Source organism: Cheilinus undulatus, linkage group 11 (genome assembly GCF_018320785.1).
Source record: "Cheilinus undulatus linkage group 11, ASM1832078v1, whole genome shotgun sequence".
Taxonomy (NCBI): domain Eukaryota; kingdom Metazoa; phylum Chordata; class Actinopteri; order Labriformes; family Labridae; genus Cheilinus; species Cheilinus undulatus.
Genome location: NC_054875.1, coordinates 8,475,431 through 8,490,255, shown reverse-complemented (window position 1 = coordinate 8,490,255; position 14,825 = coordinate 8,475,431). Strand labels below are relative to the sequence as shown.

At 38.3% G+C, this 14,825-nt stretch overlaps 1 protein-coding gene across 3 annotated transcripts in view; it reads left to right on the top strand.

The window, feature by feature from the left end:
* ptpn11b (protein tyrosine phosphatase non-receptor type 11b) overlaps positions 1-14,497 on the top strand; it is a 91,428-nt gene extending 76,931 nt beyond the window's left edge. For all 3 annotated transcript variants that reach the window (XM_041800485.1, XM_041800484.1, XM_041800486.1), the window contains exons 12-16: positions 146-213; positions 313-464; positions 2,767-2,867; positions 2,980-3,109; positions 7,684-14,497. In XM_041800485.1, coding sequence (XP_041656419.1) covers positions 146-213; positions 313-464; positions 2,767-2,867; positions 2,980-3,067 — 409 coding nt within the window. In that variant the 3' untranslated portion in view covers positions 3,068-3,109; positions 7,684-14,497. The remainder of the gene's footprint in view (positions 1-145; positions 214-312; positions 465-2,766; positions 2,868-2,979; positions 3,110-7,683) is intronic.
* The last annotated feature ends 328 nt before the right edge of the window (positions 14,498-14,825 follow it).

Here is a 14,825-nt window from a genome sequence, read left to right as displayed (position 1 = left end):
TAAAATAAGGATTTATTAGGTTTGCAAATGATTGCATTCTGTTCTTTTTTACATTTTATGCCATGTCCCAACTTTATTCAGAATTTGGTTCTACATTTAGTTGTAATGACACATGGTTTGAACTGTCTGTCTGTTGTCTCTGCAGCGCAGGCATCGGCCGGACAGGCACCATCATCGTCATCGACATCCTTATTGACATCATTAACCGCCAAGGTGAGATCAAACTGTCCCACTTGTCTTTTCTCTAATTGAGTGTCTGCGCTGTGTTTCAGCTAATTCTTCTAATTGTCTGTGAATTTTTGTGTTTTCTAGGTCTAGATTGTGACATAGACATCCCAAAGACCATCCAGAGAGTGCGGCAGCAGAGGTCAGGCATGGTGCAGACCGAGGCTCAGTATAAGTTTATCTACATGGCAGTGCAGCAGTACATAGACACGGCCCAGAAGAGACTGGAGGAGGAGCAGGTACTTTACTAAACAAGAGGTCAAAGTTACAGTGGAATCCACTGACAGTTTATTAAATAACTTTTTGACACTGACATGAAGACTTGAGTGTAATTATGCAACGTGTTTGAGCTCAACGCCTGAAGGCAGAGTGTTGTGTGTTGAATAATGACAGCCAGAGCAGTGAGGTAAACATCAGCATTTCAAACATCTCAGCTATTTAACTTTTACTCTCTTTGCAACTGTTGTTGACTTTCAGCTGCAGTGTCTTTGGTAGATGGAAGTGTCAAAGTGTCAAAAGTCTGGCTTATTGCAGGGATATGCAGTCAAGATGGACACAGTTTGCTAAGATTCAGTGCAATAAAGGGATGCTGAAATAGATACTCTTGTTTCAGAATAGAGAAGAGTCTTTGTACTTATACAGCGAGTTCCCAAGATGCCAGTGTGACTAAAAGACGAACCTGCTGTTTCTACATGATCTCTATGTGCTGCATTTATACACACCAGGCACTCCAGAGCAAAATTCACCTTGTCTCGTTACATATCACATATCTTGTCTAGTCACCTTGTCTGGCACGTGCCAGAAGCGCAACTCTCCTCCACTTGAAATACGTGTTGAGTCTATTTGCTGAACCAGCCAGGTAGACCTGGACAGGAAATCAGGAACAGGAGCAAATAGAGCATCCAGACTTCTGATCATACATCCCTTTACTATGTCAATATTAAGTCATAACAGGCCCTAACTAAACGGCAAATTGATACTGGAAAGGCAAAGTACCATGTCTGCATGGTGTTTACTTTATTACTGCATGAGCTTTTAGTTCTCCTGTGATCTAGTGAACCTGCAGATTTGTCTGCATGGGCTGCACTTTACCTCAAAAAGGATGCAAAGATGGTGCAACGCCTTGCCTGACAGAAAATGAGTTACACAAAGATCCTGTGAAATCTTTGGTTGAAAAAATGCATGTGTTTCTAACAGACAGGGGTGCAACAGTTTTTGAGTCAACTGCAGGACAGTAGGAGAATCTCTTTACTGATTGGCATTTGCTTATAAGTTACAAACTTAAAACAGAGTTATTAATAAAGAAAGATTTGTTTGCAAACAAGACTGAACGTTTGTAATTCATGATTCAGAGAAAATAATTTTTTTCATGGACTTGGGCTGACACAGAGCCACATAAGGAATTAGCTTTGCCTCTGATATTAGGCATGCAAACACATGATTATTGCACGGCTCAGTATGTACCATGGCTTTTTTAAACACAGCCAATCTGGGTGGTTTTTTTTTTAATTCCATTGTTTGGCAGTTTGGTTGAAATGTTTGAGCAGCAATGGGTTAAGGAGAAAATTCAGTTGTTTGATGTACGTTAAACAAATGTACGTTAAAACAAACATTTCTGTACATTAATGTCTGTTATTTGCGTGCGTCACTAGCTGCCCCTGCATCATGTGCTGGGTTAGAAGAACAGTTAACAAAGAGCGTGTGTTTAAGGACTATATCTTCAGTTTAAGGAGGTTGTTTGACAGCCTGTTAGGATAAGTCAACACCAGAATGGTGGAGAACATTCTGAACATTAAGTTGCTGATTGCTTTCTGTCACCTGTGTGATAAATGCAGGCAGGATTAGAGAGGAAGGAGGCTGTTTTAAGCAGACTTTGGTAGCACATATGTGCTTATTGTCACTCAGTCTTCACTGAGATTTATTGGAAGTAAATTAGTTCAACAATGTGATAATACATTTTCATCACGTCAAAAATTACAAGTGTTCTGAATGTGTTTCAGTAAGTTTCATCTGAACAGTTGTACGTGAGATATGAAAGGTCTCCCTGCTGCAGCTGTGTGGAGGAAGCTTAGGCGGGGTTGCATTGGACAGGATTAAAACTCTGCACAGTTTTTGATATACGTGACACTCATCCACCCACCTTGCAGCACAAAGACCTCAGATATTTATTCACCAAACAGAGAATCCTCCTGTATTTGATGCTTTGGTGATGTTGATTTCAGACCCTGGATTGAGAGTTAACCCTCCATGGGGAGTTTCTTCATCCCAGTGTGCAGATTTACTGGCACGCACAGAGCAAATTTAAAGAAATTAGTAACCATGGAGGTAATTCATGCATACCAGAAACAAAAGTACATGTTGAACGGTAGGCGCCAGACCTAACCGTTAACAGTCATTGAGAATTGTGCCAACCCGAGCTGATCTGATGCATTCCTTGAACTTCCTAACTAAAATCAGGTCTTCAATGCAGGATATTGTGTGAGGCCTTTATTGAAGGTCTTGATCATTAAACTAATTGTATTTTATTTTGTTGCTTTTTAGAGGAATAAGCTGAAGGAAAGAGAATATTCCAATATCAAATATCCTCAGATGACCAATTCTAGGTCCAAATCCAACATGACATCCTCGCGCTCTTCTTCCATGTGAGTATAACATGACCCCTGATTGTAAAAAATGGCATTGTTATCATTAGATTATTATTAGATATGTACATGAATAATACAATGTACTGGATCATTTTCTGTGTTACCTCAGGATGACAAATGATGATTCATCGAGTGTGTACGAGAACATAAACTTTAAAAGCCCTCAGTCGTCTTTTAGCAGCAACACCAGGAGGTAAAACTATCGCTGTGGACCTTCACGTCTGTCTGTCTGCCTCTCTGTAAGTACTTCATGAATTCTGCTTTCATTATTTTGCTGCATTGTGATGAGTAACAAGACTTGCAGATTTTTTCACTTCTGCAAATCAGACACAATACTGCCAACACACTGCCTAATACTAGGAATCTTTTTTTTTTTTTTTTTTTTAAGTGTTTTAAGTTTGTCTATCATAGAAAGGGAAAAAGAGACTGTGTAAGTAGTTATGTTTGGAAGACAAATGAAGATGCAATGTGCCTGTAAAGGATTTGGAAGGAATAGTTTTTACACAGTTAGATAGGAAGCAATGTTTCCATTTTATACCTCTAAGACCAGGTGCAAAAATTTCCTTTTTCCCTGTAAATGTATGACTTCTTAAACTTGAAAATTTCTAATATTTTCGAGAAAAATAGCTGACCTTCCTTATTTTTTTATTTTTTGGAGTGGCTCTAAAAAGCAATTTTAATAGTTTATACACAAATCTTTTGGCTAGAACCAATTCAGGAAGTAGGTCTATTATGTTGGGATTTAATCCCTGAAAACAGTTAAAATTTATGTTTAATTTATTTTTTAAAGTGGGAGCTGGAGGTGTTTGGCTTTTCTTGGATCAAATAAGGGGGCCTTGAGGAAAAAGGTTGAGAACTATAGTGGATGGTTGTCAAGGAGGATGATGATATTTAGGGGTGGCAGTAACTCAGTCTGGAATGCTTGGGCTGGGAATTGGAGGGTTGCTGTTTCAAATCCCAGTTGGACCATATCTGGACTTTGGCCAGGTAGCTGGAGAGGTTCCAGCTCACTTACTGAGTACTGTTGAGGTGCCCTTGAGCGCTTATTTTGATTTGATGGATTCATGATTTTAGAAGATGTTAAGGAACTTTTGGACAGAAGCAGTGATTTACAGTTCAAACCAAGGGTGTGGGCTTTTGAATGTTTATATTTCTTTACACGACTCTTTCTTTTTCCAAGGCTGAGTAATAAAGAATGTAATAGACACTTTCAGAGATTAGAGCCTTGATGTTGTTAAATTCAGTCCCTGAAATGGGTTTTTACATGCAGAAAAGCTGGTAAAGTGACCAGCAGAGGTAGGCTGCAGGACTTGTAGACTATGAATCACTGCAGGCTGTGAAGGAAATAGTCACAGGAAGACAGTTAAAACCTTTTTGCCCTCTGAAGGATCCCCAACACATATGGTCTTGTATAGTAATGTGTGAGCGATATTTCAGATTTTACGGTATATTTCCAGCAACCTTGGATGTAAACAGTGCATGACATGAATTTGTTGAAGAATTATCTTTGTTAATCTTTGATGAGATATTTGACTCCTCCTTTGAGCTTGGCACATTTTGAGAACTTATTAAAACTTTTATACTGACACAAGATAAAGCTGAAGTGTCTTGCAGTGATTTAAATTAATTCTGTATGGGTATTGTTCTCTTTTTGCACTTCAAATTATAAGGTACTAGTAGAGAGCAGAGAACCCCTTAGAGCAACAAAAGATTCAATTGAGGTTCAAATTATAATCAACCTCAATTCTCTTGGGCTGATTCTTTTCTCTTTCATGGCAATTAATAAAGCAGACAGGGAACCCAGCCTTGTTTAAGAGACTAAGTCCTAGCTCTGGATTAGGGTCATCAGCACAAGACTCCAGGAAAGTCATAGAAATACCCATATGTTAATGCATCGGAACATTTTGTGAGCCGTACTTTGTGGTTCAAAAGAAAATGAAATTATAGCGGTACAAATATAGATCATAGTTTCCTTTTAAGCCCTTTATGTAGGAACTTTCAAGTACAATCTCAAATTATAAATGTATGCATTTGAACTTCCAATATCAAATTTGATTAGGGCTTTAACCTGTGCTAAAGTCTTTTCAGGTATTTAAGTTCTGGTAGTAAGTCAAGGTACAATAATGTGGGTGTAGGTCAGTTCAAGAGTGATTTTGGTTTCATCTTGGATAGTGAGCCTTTTTATTGGAACAACTCTTTCTGGACATATGATGAGAAAATTTTTGCCTTTGTGAAAAACTGTCCTGTCAGCTGCCTCTCAGGGAAATGAAGATGCAAATGTGTTCTGCAGGGATGACATATTTTTGCAGGTCAACCAAGAGCGACACGTGAGTTCCATAGACCACGAGCCTCTGGTCTTTCTCCACTGGCTTTTTCACTGTTGCTTAAATAATTCTGTGGCGTGAATAGTTCATGATATACATTTTATTTTGTAAAGAAAATGTTCACAAATGAGCAGGGCCGACACCCTCCAGACACCAAATTGTTTGGTCGCTCAGTTCTTGTCCTCACATTGGTCAGACAGTTGCAGAGAGAGAGAGAGCTACTTGAACGGCCACACCTCTCTCTTTAGTTACTGTTCTGCTAGTTGCAACGGGATGATGATGCAGAAAAAAGGTAAATATAAAAATGTTTTGTCAAGTCTCTTTGGAATCCTTTCATTAAAACAGACACGTTAATGTCAGCGTTACAGAGAGCAGAGGAGTGGTGGCGCTGTCTCATAACCCCTAAAAGTCTGCCTTTACATCTGACCTGCAGACTTCTTCTTGTTTTACCTTGACAAACACATGTTGCATAACATCTGGACTGCATTTATACGCAGATATTATACAGCGCATGCTGGAAAAAGAGGGCTCTGATGACTTTGATTGTTCTAAAATCAGACAAGAATAATGATCTAATATATGAATACAGGCAGATGCACACTGGTTTGCTGTTAATCTGTTGTAAATTACTGTTCATATTGAGGATAAAATGAATTGTTATGCACAAAAAGCTTGTAGTGTTTATTTTGAAGTTCATATATACTACCAGGAGTGTGCAATGAAAACTGCCACTTATTTAGTCGATGCATTGTGCAGTTTTGTCTTTTTTTCTCCCAACCACCGATTGATTAAGTGCATGGGTTTAACAGGGTATGTTTTTGATTACAGCCCTGCAAATTAACACGACTCATCATTTTTTAAGTGTAAACACAGTCAGTGAAAGTGAACTCACTCACTCTTGCATCCTCTATGAAAGACTGTCTTCTTGGTGTGACCAACAGTTGCAAATTTACAGTCTTTCCTACAATACACACCAGGTGAAAGATGGATTAATACTGTAGATCCCAACCTTTTTCCTTAGCCGCCCCCCCCCCAAGACCCTCCTTGGAGTACACATCAGTTTTAATTGTTTTCATTGACAAAGTTCTAAAATAATAGGCCTATATACACTTGTTCTTGAAAAAAGATCTTTCTTTCTCTATCTGTTGTGCAAAGCAGTTTAAGTTGTTCTGGTTTATCATTTACATTTTGTTCACAAGTCCTTGGTATGTTCTGTCAATTTTTGTTTTTAATTTACCCACTAACTCTGAATCTCCATCCTCCATCCAGCTGATGCATGAATGCAAAAAGCTGAGGGCTGTCTGCAGCTCTGAAAGTCACCGAAAGTTTGTCAGAGCTTCCACAGACATCTACAGTAGCCATAAAGATGACATCATTCAGACTTTATACCATACTTTCTGCAGTCTATTGTTCATCATCACATCCCGTTTAGACTTTTCTAGCTGACTTCACTCATCCTAATGCAGGCATAACCTTTCCAGGCTTCAGTAGAGTTAGAATGCTGCGGCTAGACCCCTCATTATTCTGACAAAAGGGTAAACATAACCCCAATTTTAGCTTCATTACTCTGACTGTGCTTGCATTTTAGAGTCAATTTTGGGACTTTAGTTATCACTTTTAAGGTCTGAATTGGATTGACCTGTTAGAACATCAGTAGATGTTTTATCTCTTGTAAGTGTAGTCTGAGATCGTCCAATTGGGTTTTAGAAATTCATTGATGCAAATTAACAACCAGGCTTTTGTTACATGGACTTATTGCACTTTAATGATGTTCTAATTTTTATTCTGTTTTAAACGATGCCTGATTAAGTAGGTTGCCTAACTTGATAGTTTCATAACTATGTTGATTTTTAATTATTTAAGTGTATTTTGTAATTTTGTATTCATGCTGTCAGTGTCACCTTATATTTGGGGGAGTAGTGGCCGTGTGTGGAATCAGAATCCTTTCCCCCAGCCTGCAATGCTGCAAATGACAGTTTTTAATCTGTAATGCTAATGCTAACAAGCTGCCATGTCCTACAGAGTCATTACTGTTAGCTGACACAGAAGGATATATTGATTAACTAATCAGAATATGGTTAAATTGTTGTCTGATAAGGATGCCTCCTGGGTGGCTCTCTGTGGAGGTCCTCTAAGGAGAGTTGGAGTTCCTGGTGTTGACCCAGAACTTACTGGAGAGATAATGCCTCTGAATGAGGAGTTGGAAAATGCAGGGATGTTAGGGTCAAGGGTTCTTAGGCTGCTGTCACCCTGACCCAGTGGAAGATCATGAAGAAAATGGGGCAATGAATAGTGAAGTACCTATTTAGCAAAGGTTTTTGATTTCTGACCGTCATAATATAAATGACTGTTCACACTGCTGTATCTGCACCATCGCTATTGTCTGTATTTCCGATCAAGAGGGAGCCTACTTTGAGTTTATGTAACTTTTGATTCATATTGTCATTTAAAGAAAAAACAGCCATTCACTTTGTTTGTGTTTCCTTTAGTTTCAGCGGAGGTGTCGCTTCGTCAGCACCTGAGAATCCTTCGAGGGAGGGCGGAGCGTTGCTCTGACATCTCCCACGTCTGCAGACCCTGCCGGAGATAAAGGCTGCGAGCTGACCCCTCTCTTACTGCTGCCGTCCTGTTGGACCTCTCTGTCCGGAGTAAGCCTTACCCTCCGTAGAGAGGAGGACTCTACAGCATAGTGCTATCACTCAGGACCCTTTTTTGTCCCTGCTCTTCCTCACCTCCTTCTCTTAACTAGCACAAGTGCCTTGTCACAGGATGTGTCTGTAATCCAGCCTCCCAAAAAAACCTGCTGTTACATCTCTGCTGCTTTCCAAACCCTGGAAACACAAGGTGACGTGAGAAGCTTTTTTCCTCTGTGGGACGAAGATTAAACGGGAAGACTGTCCCAGCCTGAACTGAGCAGACCTGTACGGGACCCAAGAAAGGTCAAAACTAAGCTGTTTGCCCACAGAGATCCCTCTGTTTTCTACCCTTCTGTCTCTGTTTTCGCTGGTTGTCATTTGAACTTGAACCTGAGGCTGTTTTCACTGCGATCTGTCTCTCCAGCTGTGGAGGTTATTACTAAGGCTGGTGATTGACGAAAAGGCGGTTATGTAACGGGGGCACAGGAAGCACAAAAACTCCTTTTTATTATTATTTTTTAATATTAGATTGTGTTTAAAAGTGCTCCCGCTTTGAGTACTAACTCATTTTGATTTTTTCTTCCCAAATCTGTCTTTTTAAAAAGTCTGTTTGATATTATTTAATGTGATGTTTGTTGATACTCTTGGTATCATGGCCGTATAATATGTGAGACTTTTTAAGGTATATACACACAAAATTCTATATTTACAGAGTAATATTTGGTAAAAGAAATAACACACTGAAGCCTGACTGATCGAGCAGCATCCCCAGCTCTAATTTTGATGTACTCACTGATGGTTATGGTTTGTTTTAAGTCCACATTTGACAGAAAATGGGTAAAGAGGATTCCTAAATGGATGGCTATAGTGGAAGTTGTTTGACTGGCTGTCCTTATAATCAGCAGGACTGAAGCAGTTCAACATCTGTCAGACGACATCCTCACAATAAGACAAGGGAAGGGGTGGGGGGGTGATTATTGAGGGCCAGATGGCCATCTGCCTGAGATTGAAGAATAGATTTGTCTCCAAAAAGTAATTTAGAAGATGGCCGTAATCCAGGCTTGATGATAGCTGGTCGAGTAAGCCGGTGTCATTGACGTGATAAGGAAGACAGTGGAGGCGTGGGGCACTGAGCCCTCTGCTCTGTCTGGCAGATTGTGTGCTATTTTTAGTTCCCAGGATAAAATATAGATCCTCAAATACAAGTGCGGGTACAGTAGTGATATTTGACCTCACTTGTGTAAAATATGAGGATAAAAGGAAGGAAAACTCACAGGTTCAGATAAGAAGATGTCATAATACAGTGTCTTACACAGATTACTTTCATGACATATGCCTTTATTAATAGGACAGCAGAAGAGAAGCTTGGAATGTGAAAGAGGAAGGATAGCGTGCACTATATGATCACAGTAATTGAGTTGAGGTGAAGACATGTTAGCTGAGGACTTTGCCTTTGCACTTAAGGCACCTGATCCAAACCAGCACCCCATTTACTCCCACTTTCACACATTTTGTCATGTTTCAGCCAGGGCTGGACTGGTGATCTGGCATGCATGGCATTTTACCAGTGGGCTGACACACTTTATCTATTATTTTTTAAATTGCTGTCCTTTTATTCGGGATGCACGGACTCTGATACCAGTAGCATACTCTGTATCATTTAAAGCATGATATTAGTCACACATTGTGTGAGTATGTAGTCAAAGTTAGAGCCATGTCTGCAGTTTGAGGATATTTTAAGATAAAAAGGGGTGACAAAAGTTGAGGAGAGTGAAAAAGATGCACTGATAACTTGTCAAGAGGAGGGATGAAGAACATCTGATGAAAATAAAACAAATTTTCTACATATTTTAAGAACGGTTATGGTATTATTAAGTGCTGTATTGGTACTTTGTATCAGTGAGTACCCAAATAATACTTTTACTTGGCCTGGAAAAGTGTGGCATTGCTGCATCCCTACTTTTTATGTACCTCTGTTTAGCTAAGGTTATTATGCTCCACTATGTTAACCTTCTCCAATGAGAGCCAGAGAAAACAAAGGACAAATTTTATTTTTCTGTGGCTTTTACTTCTCAGCTTTGTAGAAAATTAGAGGACTAATTTGGTACACCTATCAAAGTGGAAGGAGGAACAGTGTGTACAATAAGCTGTGTTATCCAAACCTTCATCAGAAGGGGCAACTGGACTTGATTAAGGTTATTGAATGGGAAATAAGTTGTAAAATCAGGGGTAAAAAGTGGCTCTGCACCCAAAAATGCCAGGGCCAGATTGTCTTCCCAGTCCAGCGCTGGTTTCAACTGACAAATTTGATCAGGAATGTGGGATTATGTGCACTAGACCACCAAATAACTTTTCAGAATTTAAAGTGAGATAGTTATTACATGGTTCCCAGAACTATTTATGACAAAAAAAATAATTTGCTGTAAACTCCAAAATCACAGGGATGCACAGTATTGAGTTTGCTGATATCCTATATGCCACAATTTCCAAACTCATTTTAGCTGATACTTACGATGGTTTATTAGGACCACTGAAAAAATTTAAACTACAAAACAGGATCCATAAATTATTTAAATAAAACACCAAATTACTTGAGGATGTTAAGTTGTCAATTCACAAACCAAACTAAGAAAGTTTTTTAATCACAATTTATCTCATGCTTTATTGTCCCTTTCTGCACACATTGGCTAAAAAATATCAGGGTCTCCTTGCAGCCACGGTGATGTAAAATAAGTCCACCACCACTCCTTAATGTCTCATTTCACTTAAAAAAAAACTCACAGACGGATTAGTGGACAAATCAAAAGTCATCTGCAACTTGTGTTTACCTTTTTAACTTTCCCTTTTTCTTTTCAATCCACAACAAGTTCCTTTTTTCTGTGGTTAAATTCATGTTAAAACCTTCAATCTAACTTTTAAAACAGGCTATGCAACCAGGAAGTCAGGTACCTCTATTTTAAGACAGTAGAAGAATGAAAAATGCGACTAAAACAGTTTTAAATCCAATATAGTGGAATCTTTTAATGCAGAGAAAAAGGTGCAGTTAATAGTGATTAACTGCAGAATATTTGAGATTAATCATGATTAAAAATATTTAATCTTTTGACAGTCCTAATAACTGAAATCACAAAGTAGAAAATAGCCCACTACATGGAAGAAATTCACACCAGATGAAGCTGTTTGCTTTGCATTTACTGCTTTTTAGAGACTAATCAGTGGTACTTCTTAGAAGCTCAGAGCAACAAGGAAATGTTTTTGATTTTAGACCAGAATCACCACAGTATCATTGGCATCCAGAATAAGAGGAGACATTATTGAAAACTGGGACTATCAGGAGAAAAAAAACACTCACTGTATTCAGGAGATGACGCTGATCAAACCTTTTTTTTTAAGTTTTGTTTCTTGTAAATGTACAACATTTTAATGTCAAATTAATGACTTTAGCAATGTGAAGTTTTTTAGTTAATAAAGGTTGGTTTTAATTTGTTTTAATGTTATGTCTCCTTTAACTTTTATCTGCTGATAATAATATTGCAGCTCTTATTGTGCATCCCTAATGAAAAGGTAACAGCATAAAGTACCTCTACTTTTCAAACTGCTTTAGTTTGAAAATAAATGTAAGGAAATCTAAATAGATGTATTAGAGGTGCAGGGTATGAGATTGTGTAATACTGAGCAGTATAATGCAGGTAAACAAAGCATGGCTATGTGAGTTTGTTTACTCTAGCATTAACATAAAGCATAACTGAGCTGGTGTTTGTGCTCCATCCATTCCTTTCTGTCTACAAACAGAAATATGTAACAAACCATGTCAAGGACACTCGCCGGCTGTTATCACCTTGCTTTCTAGCTGGCCAGTATCTGCAGCTGCAGCGCCGGATTCTCAAGAAACATGACTTAGAGGAGTAAAGCACTCAGTCGTTTCACTGGAATAATCTGTAATTAGATACTTCTGACCTTGGAGTGATGCTAAAATAAAATAAAATAAGAGTGTAGCCTGATATATGGGATCCAAAATCAGACTCTTAAACAGCACAGACTCTTTCTCGTAAGGTCCGCTCATAACAGAGCTCTGAACTTTTAAGCAAACATCTTTAAGGGCATCAGTAAATTAAAAATGCTGCCATAAGACCTTCATATACCCCCAATTTTAGCCACATTAAACTCACTGTTTTACTATAGTTTGGAATTGTAAGCATAGATTTGTCATAAATTCATTCAGCTCAGTCAAGTAGCAATTTTTTTAAAGTTAAAATGTTGACTCACACAACGAAATGTATCTGCCCCAGCTAGTTAAACAGGCATGTCTCTGTGACAATAACACATCATAAAAGTTTATCAGCTTGTCTCTAAATCTTTCACCTGATGTGTCTGCAGCTGTGATGTCTGTAACATCCCTCTGTCACGTGGTGACAGCACTGCATTAACGCTCAAAGAGTAGCTAAACCCTCAGATCATTTTTCAGATGAAAACTTTTTTACATGGGGATTTAGTACTATCATTAATTAATTAGGGTTGAAATCTTGACATTTTAGCACAAACTATTTAAATTCTACTTTTTTATGTTAAAACATTAATAGCAGCTTCCCTCTACAAGTTGAAGTTGTCTACTCCAAGTGACTTATTTGAACATTTTCTAGTGGCTGATCTGGTGCTTTGTGATGTATGTGGAGCCATCTGTCATCACTACTGAGCTCAACAGTTACTGCCTACTTTTTCCCAGACTGTTGACTTCAATTATAGCAGCTCACAGTTAAAATCTGAGCTCCACCAATCAGAGACGTGGCTGTGACACTTGAGGATTGTAGGGAATGTAGTTCTGAAAGTTGAACTTGCTTGTTACCAATGTAAGTAGTCCCACCATTTTCCATATACAGTATACATTATAGTATATCATCATTTCATCATTTGAAACATTTTTGTTGGAAATGCAATTGTCAAATTTCTAGTGCCAATACCAGATTGGATGTGGAAGTTAAAGGTTTGATCAGCCAATCAGAGTTCTAGGATTGTGGGTAATGTAGTGCTGTTGACCTAAGTCAAGAAAAAAAAAGTTTTCACCAGAATAAGGTGAATAATATCCCAACTTATGTCTTCTAAATAATCATATATTTTCTAAATAGCTTAATTACTCGATTCAATCTTGTTTTGTTTTTTTTGAAAAACAAGCAAATTAACTTCAATAAGCAGAGCTGTGTTGTGTTCAGCCAATCAGGAGCGATGCTATTACACTGTAAGATTGGGAGTATTGTGGTACTGTTGGCCAAGATTGCAAATAATCCATGTTTTTCTTATAATGAGGTCAATAACATGAGAAATTTTGTCTTCTATGTAACCATGTTTTGACATGAAATCTTAAAATTAAATCTAAAGAGCAGCATGGACTGAATGTGGCTGATAAGGGACAGCAGGAAGATTGGAAAGGGCATGCCTAACCCCCCTCCCTCGCAGACCTTTCCATGACGATCTAAAGGCAGTTTTTGAAATTCTAGGGTAGGTGCACCTTAGTTGAAACTGGGTTTAGTTACTCTTTAGTGATGTGCACAGCTGTCGTGTAGCAGCAGTGATGCATAATTGTAGGCGTAGTTAACTGCATGTGGATCTCCAGCTTAAGGGTTAATGCAAACAACAGGCTGTACAAGCAGAGTCATATTTCTTCAAAAATCTGTAATATGACTATATCTGATGAGTCAACATGGTCATTTTGCCTCACACAACAACCTGGCTTCACCACCCTCTGTCAACAAATGCAGCTGTCCAGACCTAACTGAATTCCTACATATTGTTGCTTTAAAAGGTTGATTCTCCATGTGAATAAGAAGTTTTCTTAAAACAAGCAGCTGTGATAAGCTGTGTAGCTTAAGGTCTATGTCTGCACCCCTCGTAAACTTCTTGGGTTATTTTTGAAATGTCTGACTCCCTCCTGATGATCCTTTTTTGTTTTCATCCATCTGAGTGAGTTGATGTGTTTGCGTTTGAACTTCTCTGGCGCTGTGGATGGTTTTTGACTTTTATGATATTGTACTTTGCCTCTGTTGGTCATATTTTTTATGATATGGTGAGAAACATCAATACTTGAAAGTGTGAAACTGCTGAATCTTTGGCCTCAGGCTGTGTGTGGATGATGTCTGTCGACTGTGGAAGTGTTTTTGGTAGTGCACTAGATTTTCAGCCATTAGTGTTTATTTTTCTTTTCTTTATTTTTGTTGATGTTTCATTTTTACTCAAATGTTTTAAATTGTGTTTTAAAATTAACTGTTTGATCCACTCTTGCATTTTGTACATGTCTGAATTATTATTATTATTATTTTATTATTATTATTGGTGTCATTTCACCATGGTTAAGTCACTTATGGCTCTATTGTACACAGAGGTATGCAGTAGCACCACATTATTTTCTCTCTGCTTCACCTCTCACATGTACTTGAACATGATGTTGATGTCTTTTTGTTTATTTCTGTCCCTCTGTCAGTCCCAGTATGCCTGAAGTGTGTCGTGGTCTCCTGAGTGTTGTTCCTCTTCTTGCACTGGCTCCGCCCAGATGCCTTCTTGCTGTACAGGCTACAAATGCTGATGTAATAAGCTGCGAGAAACGGCATCCAAATGGTTTTATTATCATATAGTTTAATAAAAATCTATGATGGCACTATGGAAAGTTGCACCTGAACTCTGCTTGTTTCTTTCTGCCCAAAAACATGGTGCAGTTTTTCTATTTGGGATTAGAAAATAGTGTATTTTTTACTCGGTGTTACAAAGAAGTTTCTGGAAACTGAGGAAAAGATCATCAGTGTATAATGAAACCCTTTACCCTCCAGGTGTAGACCTTGTAATGGAGCAAATAACCCAGTACAGAGTGTTATAAAGTTGTGGACAAGGAAGTCGAAACCCTACAGGGTCTTTGTAGAAATCACATACATGTGCTCTTTGATGACTTTGAGTTAATGATGCTTGATCTATCTTGTGAAGGAACTGATGAGTAAAAAAAAATACAAACT